Source organism: Heptranchias perlo, chromosome 4 (assembly GCF_035084215.1).
Source record: "Heptranchias perlo isolate sHepPer1 chromosome 4, sHepPer1.hap1, whole genome shotgun sequence".
Classification (NCBI taxonomy): Eukaryota; Metazoa; Chordata; class Chondrichthyes; order Hexanchiformes; family Hexanchidae; genus Heptranchias; species Heptranchias perlo.
The window spans coordinates 75,672,880-75,690,955 of NC_090328.1; the positions used below are offsets into that span (position 1 = coordinate 75,672,880).

An 18,076-nucleotide genomic window follows, 5' to 3' on the forward strand; every position below is an offset into this window, starting at 1 on the left:
ACAGAAAGAGGGAGACAGAAAGAGCAGAAGACAAACAGAAAGACAGAGATTGGTAGAGGAGCAGATGTGCAGCTACAGGAAGAGAGCAACAATTTTAAAGAAAAATTGGCTGTGAGTATTGCCATAGGCGGTCAATTAGTTGGTTTGCAAGAAATTATTTATGAGAGGCTCTTTAATGCAAGATGTATCCTTGGTTTGAATAGCATAAAAACTGTTGTTGTTATAGAATAGATATTCGTGTTTTCCATTTTGGTTTCCATAGTAACATAAACCAAAGAATATTTTAGTTTTATTCAGGAGGGAAAGCCTTGGTACAGCAAACCGTTTTCTTGCTCTGTGATTCTGAAAAAGCTATGTGTGTATGTATATGGGTGTATATATTAATGATTGAGTTAATTGACGACTTAAAGAACTATCTCTAATTTTCACAAGGTTGCAAAGAGCAGTTGGGGTGGGGGAGGTAGTAATATTCTGTGTAATTTTGTTGATATTAAAATGATGATCAATTTTGCTCACTATTTACAGTACATTGTCTTTGAAAAGGTAAACACAAGAATGTTCCATGTGCTAATGTGTAGAGATGATAACCGATCTTAAGGCCATTGACAGACTGTGAATGGAACATCTCAGATATTTAAGACATTTAAGGTAGAAAGGGGGGAGATCATTGCTAAACTAATCAAACTTAGAGAGGATAAAACCCTTGGCCCACATGGATTGCATCTGTGCATGTTAAAAGAAGTTATGGGAGAGATAGCAGAGGCACTATTACATATATATAAAAATTCATTAGAAAAGGGAATAGTAGACAGAGGACTGGTGGACAGCTAATGTTATTCCTATATTTAAAAAGGGAGCTAGAACCAGTCCAGGTAACTATAGACAAATTATCTTAACGTCAGTGGTAGGAAAGATAATGGAATCCTTACTCAAAGATGTAATAGAAAAACATCTAGAAACCAAAAATATAATAAAGAATAGTCAGCACGGATTTTAAAAGGGAAGATCATGCTTGACCAACTTTACTGAATTCTTTGAAGAAGTAACAGAAAGGGTGGTTAAGGGTAATGTAGTAGATGTAATATATTTGGATTTTCAAAAGGCCTTTGATAAGGTATCACATAGTAGACTCATGACGAAGGTCAGAGCATGTGGAGTCAGGGGACAAGTAGCAGAATGAATAGCAAGCTGGCTAGAAAACAGAAAACAGAGAGTAAGGATTAAAGGTAGTTACTCAGACTGGCAAAAAGTAGGAAGTGGTGTTCCACAAGGATCTATGCTGGGACCACTATTGTTCACCATTTACATAAATGATTTGGACTCAGGAATCGGAAGTACAATTTCAAAATTTGCGGGCGACACATAATTGGGGGGTATAATTAATACTGAGGAGGACTGCGACAAAATACAGGGAGAAATTAATAAACTTGCAGAATGGGCGTGTAATTGACAAATGAATTTCAATATAGCGAAGTGTGAGGTATTACATTTTGTTAGGTAGGGGGCCACATACGGCTTGGATAATAAGAGTCTAAATGGGGTAGAAGAGCAGAGGGATCTGGGGGTACAGATACACAAATCACTAAAAGTAGCGATGCAGGTTAATAAAGCCATAAAAAATCAAACCAAGCACTGGGGTTCATTTCTAAAGGGATAGAATTGAAAAGCAGAGACGTTATGTTAAACTTGTATAGAATCTTGGTTAGACCACATTTGGAGTACTGTGAACAGTTCTCGTCTCCATATTGTAAAAAGGATATAAAGGCACTGGAGAAGGTGCAAAAAAGATTTACTTAGATGATACCAGAACTGAGAGGTTATACCTATCAGGAAAGATTGAGCAGGCTGGGGCTCTTTTCTCTAGAAAAGAGAAGAGCGAGGGGTGAACAGGTAGAGGTCATTAAGACCATGAAAGAGTTTGATAGGGTAGACGTAGAGAAGATGTTTCCACTTGCAGCGGAGACCAGCACTAGGGGCCATAAATATAAGATAGTCACTAATAAATCCGATAGAGAATTCAGAAGAAACTTCTTTACCCAGAGAGTGTTAGAATGTGGAATTCGCTACTTTAAAGAGTAGTTGAGGTGACTAGCATAGATGCATTTAAGGGAAAGCTAGATAAACATATGAGGGAGAAGGGAATAGAAGGATATGCTGATAGAGTTAGATGAAGGAGGGAGGAGGCTCATGTGGAGCATAAACACCGGCATGGACCTGTTGGGCTGAATGGCCTGTTTCTGTGCTGTGAATTTTGTATAATTCTATGTAATGCTATGTAGTCTAGTGTGGCTCATTAGTATGCAAGACAATAACAGCACAGTGTGCAGGGTAGATGTAACCACCATGGCAGTGTCCTTTAACCGTACACATATTTCATTTTATTTTAGCTCTATATGTTTTTATTTTTATGCGCAAATTGCCTGCATGTTACCAAAGTACCAAAGTTGCCAGATGAGTGCAAAAGACAAGGCTGAAGTATTTGCAACCATCTTCAGCCAGAAGTGCCGAGTGGATGATCCATCTCAGCCTCCTCCCAATGTCCCCACCATCACAGAAGCCAGTCTTCAGCCAATTCGATTCACTCCACGTGATATCAAGAAACGGCTGAGTTCACTGGATACAGCAAAGGCTATGGGCCCCAACAACATCCCGGCTGTAGTGCAGAAGACTTGTGCTCCAGAACTAGCTGCGCCTCTAGCCAAACTGTTCCAGTACAGCTACAACACTGGCATCTACCCAACAATGTGGAAAATTGCCCATGTATGTCCTGTCCACAAAAAGCAGGACAAAACCAAACCAGCCAATTACCGCCCCATCAGTCTACTCTCAATCATCAGCAAAGTGATGGAAGGTGTCGTCGACAGTGCTATCAAGCAGCACTTACTCACCAATAACCTGCTCACCAATGCTCAGTTTGGGTTCCACCAGGACCACTCGGCTCCAGACTTCATTACAGCCTTGATCTAAACATGGACAAAAGAGCTGAATTCCAGAGGTGAGGTGAGAGTGACTGCCCTTGACATCAAGGCAGCATTTGACCGAGTGTGGCACCAAGGAGCCCTAGTAAAATTGAAGTCAATGGGAATCAGGGGGAAAACTCTCCAGTGGCTGGAGTCATACCTAGCACAAAGGAAGATGGTAGTGGTTGTTGGAGCCCAATCATCTCAGCCCCAGGACATTGCTGCAGGAGTTCCTCAAGGCAGCATCCTAGGCCCAACCATCTTCAGCTGCTTCATCAATGACCTTCCCTCCATCATAAGGTCAGAAATGGGGATGTTTGCTGATGACCGCACAGTGTTCAGTTCCATTTGCAACCCCTCAGATAGTGAAGCAGTCTGTGCCCGTATGCAGCAAGACCTGGACAACATCCAGGCTTGGGCTGATAAGTGGCAAGTAACATTCGCGCCAGACAAGTGCAGGCAATGACTATTTCCAACAAGAGAGTGTCTAACCACCTCCCCTTGACATTCAACGGCATCACCATCAACATCCTGAGGGTCACCATTGACCAGAAACTTAACTGGACCAGCCATATAAATACTGTGGCTACAAGAGCAGGTCAGAGGCTGGGTATTCTGAGGCGAGTGACTCACCTCCTGACTCCCCAAAGCCTTTCCACCATCTACAAGGCACAAGTCAGGAGTGTGATGGAATACTCTCCACTTGCCTGGATGACTGCAGCTCCAACAACACTCAAGAAGCTCGACACCATCCAGGACAAAGCAGCCCACTTGATTGGCACCCCATCCACCACCCTAAACATTCATTCCCTTCACCACCGGCGCACTGTGGCTGCAGTGTGTACCATCCACAGGATGCACTGCAGCAACTCGCCAAGGCTTCTTCGACAGCACCTCCCAAACCCAAGACCTCTACCACTTAGAAGGACAAGAGCAGCAGGCACATGGGAACAACACCATCTGCACGTTCCCCTCCAAGTCACACACCATCCCGATTTGGAAATATATCGCCGTTCTTTCATCGTCGCTGGGTCAAAATCCTGGAACTCCCTTCCTAACAGCACTGTGGGAGAGAACCTTCACCACATGGACTGCAGCGGTTCAAGAAGGTGGCTCACCACCACTGGGCAACTGTTGATGAGGTGGTGATTATTGGATTGCAGAAGCTTAAGTTTGTCTCACTGGACATATTTGTGCCTGAGGAGCTGTCCCTAACTTGGCAGTGACTGAGAATCGTACTCAGGGATGTCACAAGATGGCTGGTGTAGGAAGCAGAAAAATGTCACACTGGTGCAATTGGGGATGCTCATCAGAGTTTGGACCTGAGGTACATTGTTGGCAGGATTATTTTGCATCCAACCATTCTACACTTGATGCTGGCACTGAAGGGCCGATTTCAATCCTGTCTGCCCGGCTTTTGCCGGGCAGGCGGACAGTTCAAATGACCCCTGGGACACTGATTCCGCTGTCTTCCCTCGGGTTCCAATCTTAACCTGCTCTTCTGAGCAGGTGAGAGGGACACCAGCCCAAAGCCAGCATGGTCTTTCTTAAAACATGCAGATCAGGCACTGATGATATGATCGGGGCCTGACTGCAAATTTAACTGGAGGCCTGTGTGAGAAAGCGGTTGTGGCTTCCCTGCCAGGCTGACATAATGCGAAGAGGAGCCAGGGCCTGTAGAGTCCCAAAAAAGTTAAATGGATTTTCTTTTTTTACTTTCCTTGTGAGGCTAAGAGGAGCAGGAGTGCCCTTCCGGTCTCCATGGAAAAAGTTTAGGCTTGGCTTCCCCGACTGCAAGGCCCTTCTGAACCTCCACCCAACCACTTACCTGAGTGCTGGGGGTTCCTTCAGGTCCTTGGAGGTCACCACCTGCCACCCGACATCCCGCTCCGGCCCGCCAGCCAGGTGATGCTTCCCACTGGGTTCAGGCAGGAGACTGACAGGGCCCGTGCAACGAAGCATGGGAGTTGAAATCTCCCGGGCCTCGTGCTGCCGAGGTCTGGATGGTTTGTCATCTGCCTTGGCCTCCGTCCGCCCAACTCCTGCCCCGAGTTAAAATCAGGGCTTGAGTGTCTGAAATTAAAAGTATTCTATTCCCTATCACTAACTTCCATTGCAAAGAACGGTGATAAAATAATCCTGGGTAACCACAGCCCCTTAGTCTTTCATCAATACCTAGCAAAATAATAAGAACAAAAGTTGAGGATTACCATTATGAAAATAACCTCGAAAGAAGCAGCCAGCATGACTTCAAAAGGGGACAGTCCTTCCTGATCAACCTCCATGACTTCTTGAGGAAGTGACATCCCAAGTGGATGTTGGAAAGGCCCATAATATAGTGCACCTAGACTTCTAGAAAGCCTTTGATAAAGTTCCACATGAAAGGCTGCTATACAAGTTCAAAACTGTTGGCATCCTAGGTAAATCTTGAAGGTGTATAAGGAATCAGCTGAAAGAGAGGAAGCAGCAGATGTCTATTAGGGAATGATGTTGGGCTCGGGTCCTATTGTCCCTCGATTCTGTTTTTCATCTGAAGCCTGTTAAACTGAAGGTAAAAAGTAGCAGAATGATTTAACTAATAAATTAAATTGAGACATACTTATAACAAGGAAGATTGTTGAAGAATGGAAGGCAGACTGTTCGATCCTAATGAAAAGGTAGCAATATATTATGGAGAATTTCTAAAATGAATATGACAGAAATGCATTCTCAGTATAAATTGAGATACTTACTAATAAAAATAAAATTACCTCAACTTTTAATGCCAAGGGTATAGTTATACTACTACTTTTGCAATGATGCCAAGTGGTTTTGACCGCACATCAATGTGAAAGTGGCAGTATAATTCATGTGTCAGATCCCAAACTGATTCCAGAAAGTACAAAAGCCAGGGAGTGTGAGATCGTGCAGGCTATTTGTGGGACATCTTGGGCACTTTATAAACTTATTTTTCAAATTTTTTCATGTTTTGAGAAAGCAGATGCTCCTGCCTGCACTTCCCTAACATTAAAAGTTTAGTTGCTCATACTTGTGTCCAAGGATGCGTGCACAGATCTTATTTGTCTCTGATCTCAATATGACCCCCAGGAATGCACTGTCAGTAGTACAACTCTGCTCTGCTGACTGCCACCGCACTCCACAGATACAGCAGTACAATTACAGTCTCAGAGTTATGAGGCTGTAATTTCTAGGATGGTAGCAATTTACTGCGTGGTTACATAAACATGGTTCCATCATGAAATGTTGTCCATATTGTTCAATTAGCATTCTCTTTGTGGAATGCATAAAACTGTGTCAATTTTAGTAGCAAATCTGATAATGGTTTTACTCTTATATTTTAAGCACTGGTTTAGGAGCAAAATGCTGCAGTGTAAAAATCCCTGACAGCGATCAGCATTTATGGATTGGAGATGAAAAAAAGTAGGAGAGAAATTGTAATAACAGATTTTAAAATGAAAATTTAGAATTATTCCTAGTAAATAATTACAATCACTAATATAAACCTGTGGATAAAAGTGCATTCTGAATCAACTGAAAGGGTAGTAATCACAGAAAAGAATGAAGAGATAAAATTGGCAGACAGAAAATGTGTTTGGAGGGTCAGAAAGCAGATTCTGAATATTGACCCTAGAATTTCCAAGGACCAATTTGCCAATAAAAGAATTGAACTTTTAGCCTTTTATTTATGATATCTGTTTTAAAGGTTTTTAATTATTTTTGTCTGGCTCTCAGTTCTAAAACAACTGGAGTGAATTGTGTTTTGCCATATTAACAGATGTGTTACATTTGACTGCCTTTGTAAAATAGCAGCCTGAGGAATTTCATACTGGTACATTAATGCTTTTTGTAATTTCTCCCCACTTTTTTTTTAATGTATGGAAAGCCTTTTTAGTAATGCAGTAAGGGATATGATCCAGGTTGAATTGCTTCAGGAGGATGGTCAGGCAAAGCAGCTCTGATCACCATGCATACATATTAAGTAGTGGGAATGGATGGAGGAAGCCGTTCTCCAAGAAAGCTGTCTTCACAATGGAGGGAGAATTGTCAGAGATACAGGGATCGTTCTGTTTCTTTGAGGTTTCTGTTTGTTATTTATTGATTGTTATGGATGTTGACAGGGAAATGACACTCTGGCTTCAGTATAGACTTGAGTATAGACTTAGTGGAGAGGGTGCAAATTGGCTGAGTGTACCACCAGATTAAACTCAGGCTCCATATTGTAATTAAAATAATTTTAGGGAAATGTTACTTCATGAGAATTAGAGAATCATATTTTGCAATCAGTGCTCACAGAGATTAAACCTGAGAGTTTCCTTCTCAAAAGGGAGCAATCGATGATTTATCTCACTGAAAACTAGCCTTTATGTAAATTTAATCAGATGTTTCGATGGAATGTGTTAGATTAATACAAGGTAATGACAGCTGCACCTTTTGTGATATTACAAAGAAACCTCACCCAGAGTAGTAAACAACATAGAAACCTTTCAAGTCAGAGAGGAACATAATGCATTATTTCAGGGATTGATTGAACAATAGTGGTTGTAGTTGACTCGATATTCATTGTGCATCATATGTGCCATTTTTTATTTTAGATCGAATTATTTTGGGAAAAAAAACAGGTTTTAAAAAGATGTAACTAAATTCATGTCACTTCAAGATCTTTACAAGTCTCCTGTTTCTCAGACCAAGGGTAATTGAATCTTTTGTACTGAATTGATTCAACCAGCAGCAGCACATATGCCTATGTGTTTAGAATTCCTTCTATTCAACGATAGCTGCTTGGCAACAGATTTTGGCATTGCCACTTTGCTATGAAAGGCTTAAAAATTCTAAACACAATGCTGGAGATTGAAGTTTAGCTTTATTATGTGTCAGGATACATCATGGTATAAGAAAGAGTGTGAGTGCATGTGGGGGGGGGGTGGGAATGAGTGTGTGTGGGGGGGTGGGAGAGTGTGGGGGTGGGGGTGTGTGTGGGGGGGTGGGGGTGTGTGTGGAGGGTGGGAGTGTGTGTGAGGGGGGGTGGGGGGTGGGTGTGTGTGTTGGTGGGGGGTTGGGAGTATGTGTGTGGGGGGAGGGAATGTGTGTGTGGGGGGTTGGTGGTTGTGTGTGGGTGGGTGGGTATGTGTGGGGGAGTGTGTGAGTGGGGGGTGGGGGATGTGTGAGAGAGTGGGGGGTGTGTGTGGGGGTGTGGGAGTGGGTGTGTGTGTTGGTGGGGGGGTTGGGAGTATGTGTGTGCGGGGTGGGAATGAGTGTGTGGGGGGTGGTGGGTGCGTGTGTGGGGGTGTGTGGGGGATATGTGAGGGGTGGGGGATGTGTGAGGGAGTGTGGGGTGGGGGTGGGGGTGTGTGGGGGATATGTGAAGGGGTGTGGGGCGTGTGAGGGGGTGTGGGGTGTGTGAGGGGGTGGGGATGTGTGAGGGGTGGGTGTGTGTGGGGGATGTGTGGGGGGGTGGGGGATGTGTGAGGGGTGGGGGATGTGTGGGGGGGTGGGGATATGTGTGAGGGGTGTGGTTGTGTGGGGGATATGTGAGGGGGTGTGGGGTGTGTGAGGGGTGGGGGATGTGTGAGGGGGTGGGGGATGTGTGAGGGGGTGGGGGTGTGTGTGGGATGTGTGAGGGGGTGGGGAATGTGTGAGGGGGTGGGGGATGTGTGAGGGGGTGGGGAATGTGTGAGGGGGTGGGGTTGTGTGGGGGATGTGTGAGGGGGTGTGGGGTGTGTGAGGGTGTGGGGATGTGTGAGGGGGTGGGTGTGTATGTGTGTGTGGGGGGTGCGTGTGTAGTTTAGTCTAGCATTCCACTAACCTATGGTTACTTTCATATTATTTCCTGGATGTAATTGTGTCATATGCTGTGTAGGCAGACAAATATAATTTGAAATAAAAACAGGTCAATTAGCATCTGAAAGAGAAGGAAAGATAAACGTTTCTGTTATGACACTTGAACAGTTTTGTTGAAAGAAGGTCCCAGCCAAAATGAGAACCTATCGTTCTCTTTCAGAAGCTGACTGACCTGCTACATATTTATTTTGTTTTTGTTTCAAATTTCCTGCATGTATGATTTTATCTCACATATCGGGGCTGATTTTAAACCCCAAGAACGGGTGGGTTGGGGGTGGGTGAGAGTTGAAAATAGTTGTTTTTTGGGTCGCAACCGTATTTCCCAGTTTAACGTCAGCGCGGAAAAGTACAGGCTTCCCACTGGGAATGCCAAGTCTGAAAATTTTGCGGTTGCGACCCGAAAAAACAACTATTTTCAACTCCCACTCACCCACCCGTTCTTGGGGTTTAAAATCACCCTCATAATCTCAGCTAGACTTGGAAGGACATTGGGGTCAATATTAACCCCCCACAATGGGCTGGAGGAGGTCGGAGGGGAGGTAGTTAAATCCCTAAAAATAGGGGAACCCGTCCCCAACCTGCCGCGTATGCGCCTGATGCCGTGCTTGTTCCCATCTTGGAGAGGCAGGACACTTCATTATCATATTTAAATCAGGCTCCCACAGTGCAGTTGGGAGCCTAATTTAAATTTAACAGCTGCCAGCCATGTTTCCTTGGGCTCAGGAACCCCGGCACCAAAAGGGAGGTGAGAGCTGCTGGCTCAAGAAGTTAAGTGATTTTTATAGCTCACCTTGTGGGCCAGGAGGAGCAGGCATGCTCCCCCCGGCCCCTCCTCAAGCAAACTTTCGACCTTCCTTCTGCTGATCGTGGCCTCTAACACCCCCTGCCGCGATCGGCAACACCCCCCCCCCCCCCTCGCCCTCACTCCCTCCAACCCCCGATCTCTGACGATTGCCGGGGACTGTCCCTAAGTGTCCCCGACTGCAACCATCTGCCACTGGTTTTCCCTCCTGGCAGCTGGCCAGCCTGTCAATTTGGCCGGCTGCCGGGCGGGAAATCGAAGAAAAAAATTATAATAAGGCCTTGCCATTAAATTCGCCAGGACCTCCGACCTTGCCGGTCTTCCCTCCCCCCCTCCACCCGCAAACATACTCTCCTGTACCCTCCCCGCCTCCCCGCAAATATCAGGGCCGATGTTTTTCTTACTTGAACTGTTAAAAATTTGAAAGGTTATTAAAAAAATTCAGTTCCTCCCCTCTTATTGTGACTGTACAAACTGAAGCAAGGTTGCGGTTCCTTGGCCATCAGTAGCTCTCTGGTATCTAACATAATTGGCCAATTTTCTTCTGTTAGCCTAGACAGTATTGGTAAACTGTTTCACCACAGGAGAGCATCACCCTTATTTGCTTTCTGGATGTGGGTGATACCAACAAGGCCACATTTATTGCCCATCCCTATTTGACCTGGAAAGGTGGTGGTAGGCCTTCTTCTTGAAAAATTGGGTAGTGATTGTTTGTACAACTTTGCAGTTTTCTTGGCCACTTAAGAGGACATTAAGAGTCAACCACGTAACCTGGACTGGAGTCTTATGTAGTTAGACCAGTATGGTGGCAAGTTCCCTTCCATGAAGGATGTTGGTACACCAGTTGGGTTTTTATGTTAAAATAGCTGCCTTCATAAGATTTTTTTGGTGCTAGCTAACAAGTTAGCAGATTTACATAATTCAGTTTCATAAATTGCAGTGATGGGGTGTGAACTCACAAATTTTGGTTCCTAGTTCTCCTACTGTAACCAGTACACTACCATACCTAAGCCAAACCCTGTCTTAAAACCTCCTCTTTCCACGTTCTCCAAGAGGGGCTTCTGGATGTTGATTGGGAGCTAGTTTTCTCTCCTCCCTAATCTAGGCACATTGAAGCCAACTGTTGTGTCTCCACAACCGTCAGGTAACTCTGCACAGACCAGGAGTTGAATCTGGCATCTTTGTGGTCTTTATGGCTCAGTGCCACATTACTTGGTGCCATTTTAAACCACTAAGCTATTGAGGAAGGTGCTAGAAAGATCATTGGTTACTATAATTTTTGTTTACAATTTTCTGATCCTTTGCTTTCCTTTCTTCCTGTTACCCCATGTTCTATCCATGATATGCTCCCAGTTTGGGGGACCAGTACAGTCCAAAAGGGATTGCCTCTTCAGCAGTTTTCCCTCTCTTTTCCAGGTGATGGTTTAAATGTATTCGATTTAAATGGGGCCACCCTAGTTTACCACAATTTGCACATCACCTTCCAATTTCTGACAGCAGCCGCTCTACTCAGTCAGACACAAACTACTTTTGTAAGTGGCCTTTCAGGTCATCCTCAATAATAAGCAGGGGTAGACATATTCTGTAAGAATGAGTCTCCAATTATTTATTTAGCTGGGACTGAATGAGGTTTTATTAACAGTTTCCACACCCAAAATATCAAAGCCAGTCCTCATTACGGACAGGGAGCTCAACTAAGTGCTTAGTGAATTGCTACTAAATATAGTTCCAGAAAATAAATAAAAATGCTTTATGTGTAATAGTCTTAGAGCCATTAAAAAAAAACAAATATTTATTTATTGTGCTCCATAAACTGAAAAAAACAGCATCTTTATCTTTACTGTGGCATTTTCCTTCCTAGCATCCTAACTAAACTCTAGAGCACAAAAAAACATTGCAACATCCTAGATAATGAGTTCATATAGATTATTAGGTGATGTGAAACAGCACACAGACCAAAAAACATAAGTGTGATAATGTGCGTAATAGTCAAAGAATTTGGCCTGCAATTTAATTCCTGCTTTTTGAGCAAAATTACCCTCAATGTGTGCTCAATAAATTAAAGGAAGGCGAGGAGGAAAATATCGTCTTGATTTCATTATATTTGAATTTGTTTCTATGGAGTTTTATTTATAGAGGTGGGGAGGTGAAGGTGAAGGCAAAGAATACAATTCAGGTTAAAATTGTGGCTAATTAAAAAAAATGAGCTGGTTTACATCAATCTGCTGATTATTTGATGGCACGATTAAGAGATGAAAATGTGGAAAAGCAATAGTTGTGAAATAACTAAAGTGCAAAATTGCATGGAAGCACAAATGTTGCACATGTGTGCTCTTACTGAGAAAAGTTACATGATGAAATTTCTGCTGGCCCACGTGTATATTAAATTGGTACTGAGTCTATTCCACAGGGTGGTGAGATAATCAAATGACTCTCATGAAGTCTTTGTTATGCACAGTTTGATCAAACTTCCTAACATGCACTTCACAACTCTCCTAATTGTGCCTCCTCTATATAAGGCACAGCAATCAAATACTTAACTATCCTTTGTACTTGCCCAAATATATTAGAGGAAATGTTCCTATGATTTCTAATTGCTAATAAGAATAATAGTAACTCTTATATTTTAACAGTTGTCCGAAACATCAAACGGCACAATATTGTCCTGAAGAGGGAGTTGGGTGAAGGAGCCTTTGGCAAAGTGTTTCTCGCTGAATGTTATAACCTCTGCCCAGAAGAAGACAAGATTCTAGTGGCAGTGAAGGTATAATGCTATAGAATTTCAATTATTAATTTATGGTTTGGTCTGGAGCTCCTTGTGATAAATGCTTGTCTATCTTTCAGCTTCAGTTATCTTTTAGGTTGGGCTGTGTAGGACTAATGCAATGTCAAAAGAGCACGATACATGATCTCACCCTTGGATTTAAAAGTATGACCAGGTTTCATATGGCAATGACTGTAGAACAGCTCGACCTAACTGTCCATGGAAAATATAGGAATCTGATAACAGAGGGATGCAAGCACAGTCAATTCCACTTAGTTGACTACTTTCTATGTGAATATTTGTCTACTGAGTGGAAATTGAAAACCAGCCCCACTTGCTCTCAGTGCATATTGTATGCATTCCTGCTCACTATGCATTTTGTTGTAAATTCCTGTTAAATGAATAATTTATTGTCCAGATTGCACATTGTGCATTGCCCATATGACGGGTCACTTTCTCCATTGTGTCACACGATTTGCTGTAGTGAGGCACTTTTGACTTTACACCAAAATACAACATCTGATGATATTTCACTTCTGTTTGAATTGCTTTAGCAGCATCTTCTTAAAAAGCACACTTCCTAATATTTCTGTGTGAATTTCTGCGTGATATGTACTGGAAATTAAATAAACTTCTGCAGCAAACTAAATTATCGATGTAACAGGAATTGCCTATGGTGTACCTTATGGAAACAACATGGGCTTTGAGGACTATTGTAGAATTGACAGCAGTGTACCATATGAAAACAGAAAGGGGCTTTGTGGATTATACCATGCATCTTATATGCAGTAGCTTATGATGTGTGGCCTATGAATCCGAGGTGCCACTGCTGGAACATTTTAACCATTTTTGAAAAAACTGATGTTTTAAAAATAAAAACACCAGGATGTGTGGTATAAACAAATTATATATTGGCATAGTATTGAATTACAGAAACAAACCAGATGTGACTAGGCTGAATACAACTCATTCTTGTCCCTGAAGTTTGTTGGTTTATTTTGCAGCAATCTATAATTTTCAGTGTCAATTTGGCTCCGTTAGTGGCAATCTTGCCAGAGTCAGAAGGTTGTGCATTCAAGCTTCATACAAGCCTACGCTCTAGGCTGACACTCAGTACTGACAAAGTGCTGCATTGTAGGAGGTTCTATTCTTGAGATGAGATGTTAAACTGAGGTCCTGATTGCCCATTCCAGCAGTTCAGGCAATTGCTAAACATCCCATTGCTCTATCTGAAGAAAAGCAAGGAGTTCTGGCCACCCTTGTTCCCTTAATCAATATCACTGAAAACAGATTAACTGGTCATTCATCATATTGATATTTAAGAAATCTTGCTGTATGTAAGATGGCTGCTTCATGTGTCTATATAACAATAATCAATATACTTTAAGTCATTTGTTATCTATGAGATGTTTCTGAGAGATGTAGTAAGGCAATATAAAAATGCTAGTCTGCCATTCATTCAATTCAACACTCCCTAATGTGTGTCCTTTTGTATTGGCTGTGGTGTAATGTTTAGAAATATCCTGTGCATTGAGGCTCCATTCTAGATCACAGACTATTCCGAGGTAATAGTCACCAGAGTAAAAGTTGCATTGTTCTTGTACTGTAAAATGTGACATATGTTGAACACTAAGTCAGTTGTCATAATACCCCTGAGTAATAATTGTGTGTTTTATCTCTGTGTCAAATGTAATTGAGTTTATATACAATGACTAGTTCTCAGTCTCTGCTGAGTCATGAACAGCATGTACCAACCCACATCACTCTCATTTACCTCCTATTAGTCAAATGTAGAGCACTGTTAGTAGGCTATGGATAGAAACCTGTCCATCCTCTAAGGTGGGAAATGGTACATTGCACAGGAGGACCTGCAGAACTAGGTTGTCTGCATTGAAATCTAGGGAATCTCTGACATCTCTCTTAGAACCCTGGAACAAATTCGCCAAGCCTTTCTGTCTGTCAAGCACCCATCAGTGCCAAATTCTCTAGAAAAGTGTCCTTCGTTTGGTTATCTATAGCTGCACCCTGTCATTATATCATCTGATATACAAATAAAAAAAACAAAGCTGAACAACACATTCTTGAAAAACCTTTTGTTATTTCAAACAACGCAGACCTTGAAAGAAGCCAGTGACAACGCACGCAAGGACTTCCACCGTGAAGCGGAGCTCTTGACCAACCTGCAGCATGAGCACATTGTGACATTCTACGGTGTGTGTGTGGAAGGCGACCCGCTCATTATGGTATTTGAGTACATGAAGCATGGAGACCTCAACAAATTTCTCAGGTTGGTTCAGAAAACTACAACTCTGCGCAAGAGTTTCTATATTTTTACTGTGCTGTTACCACTTTACTGCTGAAAACATGCTCCCAACAGTTACAGCAATACAGTGGAAATGGATCAAAAATACATTGCAATAATGACACAGCAATGTGTAATTACAGTAACAATAGGCTTATGTAATGGGCTTGAATATTTCACATAGAGACACACACACACACACACACACCCCTGATCTGAGTATGCTACACTTGCCTATGAAATTATGACCCAGAATTTTCTGTCAATATAATGGTGAGACTAACGGCACCCACTGTTATTTATGTGCAAATCGCACAGCAACTTCAGGCGAGGGCAGACGCACAGTTAAATGTGAAAATCCGGAAGTTGCTGTCCGAGATGCGCCGCTCCACCATTAGCTTCACAAAAATGGCATCTTGCCATCTGACTCACCATTGAAATGCATTGAATGGTGTGAAGTTCCTGTACTTGCACAATAGATACGAACGAAACTCGACACAGAAAGTTAGGGCTGTTCGATTTCAGTCTAAGTACCCTCTTTAACGGTGTGATACATGTTAATTACTGCCAGTCAACCTCTCTGGCACTGAAAATTAACTATTGCAAGTGTGGAGTCTCATTCCTTCAGGTTTTAATTGCTGTTGAAGATTTTTAAATTTTTTTTAAAACTTTTTCTTTGTCTTTTTTCTCTCTCTTAATCCAATCTTTCTTTTGCTCTCTTTATATTTCTTTCTGTACTTGATTTGACATTGAATTCATCATTCTAACTTACACTTCCTTGTTCAGACTCTGCGCTGTTCACTTCGCAATCCTTCAATCTGATTGGTAAAGGAGATACACAGATCCCAGATGCCCTGTAGAGGGCGCCGCGCCGTTTCCATCTCCCACTTCCTGCAACATCCAGTGAAAGATCTCATGGAAATTAAATGGGCAAGGGCAAGTCTAACTAATGGAGGGAGCCATCCCTTGACCGGCTACAGCAATTTCTGGGCCTAGAGTTTTCTCTGATAACCAATATAAAATGTAAAGGGTGAAATTGGTCTTTGGTGATAGCACAAAACGTGTAATAGTGAATCGGCGGCCCGATTTTCTTTTCCATTGAAGGGTGAAAAACGGGATGCCGATTCGTTATCTCCTGTTTTACGCTATCACCAAAGACCAATTTCGTTCCCATAGCTTCTACTAGCCTGTCGTTAACATTGTTAAACATCCTTATCAGAGCAAAGGCTGTTGGCTGCTGGTTTTCAAATAAAAGTTACATTGCCAAAATGGCACGAAAGAAAGGGATTGACTTGACCATTTCTTCACTCAGGTAATTTTCTCTGAAATTGGTTGAAAACATCTATCTCTAAAACTGTCAGGAATAACATAATTTGCATTTATTTGTATAAATACAGTCATACTAATTGCCGGCAGAAAAATCTTTGAATAGATTTTTTGGATTATTGTTATGACCCATCATGAGATATCACGGAGGAGGAGGATGGTTTAGGGAGTTCCTCCTTAAAGTAAACATCTTTTTTTACTTCCATTGTTTAAAGAGTAATGTTCACAGTTTTATTATTCATAATACCATAAATATAGACAAACAGGGGTTAAATTGGTCTTGAGCCATTTTTGGGTGCATAACCAGTGGCACGCCATCAGCACGCGCCCGAACCTTGAGGCTCAAGGCCGGCCCAAAAATGGACCTCAAGCCTCATTTACATTATTTGGGTGAGCTGCCGGCGCCTATTGTGCATCCACAGACAGCTCACCTATTTTAAATAGATGAATGTCAGGCCGCTTGCCTTGCCGGCAGTGACCTTAAGGTACGTCCCAGGAGGTGGGGGTGAAGTGGCAATGGGGAGGGGCTGATTGTGAGTACTGTGGAGTTGGGGGAGCACTCCTGCTCCTCCTGGCCACACAACAACACTTTTTGAAAATTTTTATAAAAGAAAAATTACCTTTTTGTTGCAACCGTTGAAGAATCCTGAGTCGTGCAGGCCTGGTGCCTGCTCTGTTCATGGCAATCCAATGTTAAATTTCAACTGGAGACTAATGATGAATTTAGGTGTCTACTCAATTTTGCATAAGGTACACTTCTTGTTAAATATTTTCTGTTCACATGCTTACTGAAGTGTTGCATCAATCTTTTTTCTGGTTAATTGAAATCATAACCAAGCACTGCTTTAAAACAATTCTTCATTTACCAAAAGACAGCTCCTCAAATTTCTCCTGTAGTTGTTTTTAAAACAAAACATAGCCAATGCTCAAAGCATAAGACTAACAAGCAGGGTAGGATTGCATGAAAGATCATTTCAGCATAACTACAACCACCTTTTCTCCGTACCTTTTGGTATAAATGGTTACATCTTTCATCCATCCTCAATGCTGCTTTGCATCACACATGAGCATCATACGTTTCTGAGGAGTCCGTTCCAGTATTGTACTGTAAGCCTGAGGCAGTCTTTTATTTGACAGTCAGGGGTTATATGTCTCAAGCATTATATTAGCTAAAATTCTATAAGGCTGAGATGCATGCTTCTTTGGTGGACCAGAGAGCTCTTTTACAAAAGCATGCATTTCCAAATAGCTTCATGAAGTCTCATTGTGAGAAATCGATCGCCCTGATATTCTAAGTGTCAGCTTGGCTCAGTGGTAGCACACTCGCCTCTGAGTCAGAAGATTCTAGAACTTGAGTGCATTAACCTAGGCTGATACTTCAGTATAGCACTGAAGAGTGTTTCAGATAAAATGTTAAACGAGGCCCGAGGTGGATGTAAAAGATCCTGTTGCACGATTCGAAAAAGAGCAGAAAGTTCTCCCAGTGTCCTGAGCAACATTCATCCCCTCAATCAACACTATGAAAACAGATTAATTAGTCTTGCAATTTATTGCTGTTTGTGGGACCTTGCTGTGCACAAATTGGTGGTTGCGTTTGCCCACAAGACAAAATTGAATACATTTGAAAAGTAATTCATTGGCTGTGAAGTGCTTTGGGATATCCGAAGGACATGAAAGGCTCTATATAAATACAAGTTCTTTCCTTCTTTTATGTCCACGGCATCTGTTTCTTTCATGATTTTGGGATGCTCTCTCTCTCTCCGGTTCAACCATTATGAGTTTTTTGTTGTAATTTGTGTATTTATTTACTTCAGATTTGGAACATTCAAATCTTATGTGGTTTGTATCTGAGTTCTGAATTCTTCCAAATGCTCATTCCTAGAGGCCAGCTTTCCTCAGAGATACAGTAATGTGACATTAAGTGGGCAAAAAAAACTTTGCTTCTGCAAAAGAGTGTTATTTTTTTCCTTTAGATTGGTTTATGAAAAATACAATGGGATTCTGACATTGAATAAAATCTGCTTTCTTTGAAATGTCTATTGTGTCTCTTACTCTTAGGAAACAGCAGGATGTCAGAAGGTTGC

The 18,076-nt window shown here is 42.2% G+C and overlaps 1 protein-coding gene across 1 annotated transcript in view; it reads left to right on the forward strand.

Annotated features, from left to right (window-relative positions):
- Positions 1-18,076, forward strand: part of ntrk2a (neurotrophic tyrosine kinase, receptor, type 2a) — a 239,721-nt gene that overhangs the window by 164,790 nt on the left and 56,855 nt on the right. The window contains exons 13-14 of the mRNA XM_067983159.1: positions 12,234-12,364; positions 14,479-14,651. Of these exons, the coding sequence (XP_067839260.1) occupies positions 12,234-12,364; positions 14,479-14,651 (304 nt within the window). The remainder of the gene's footprint in view (positions 1-12,233; positions 12,365-14,478; positions 14,652-18,076) is intronic.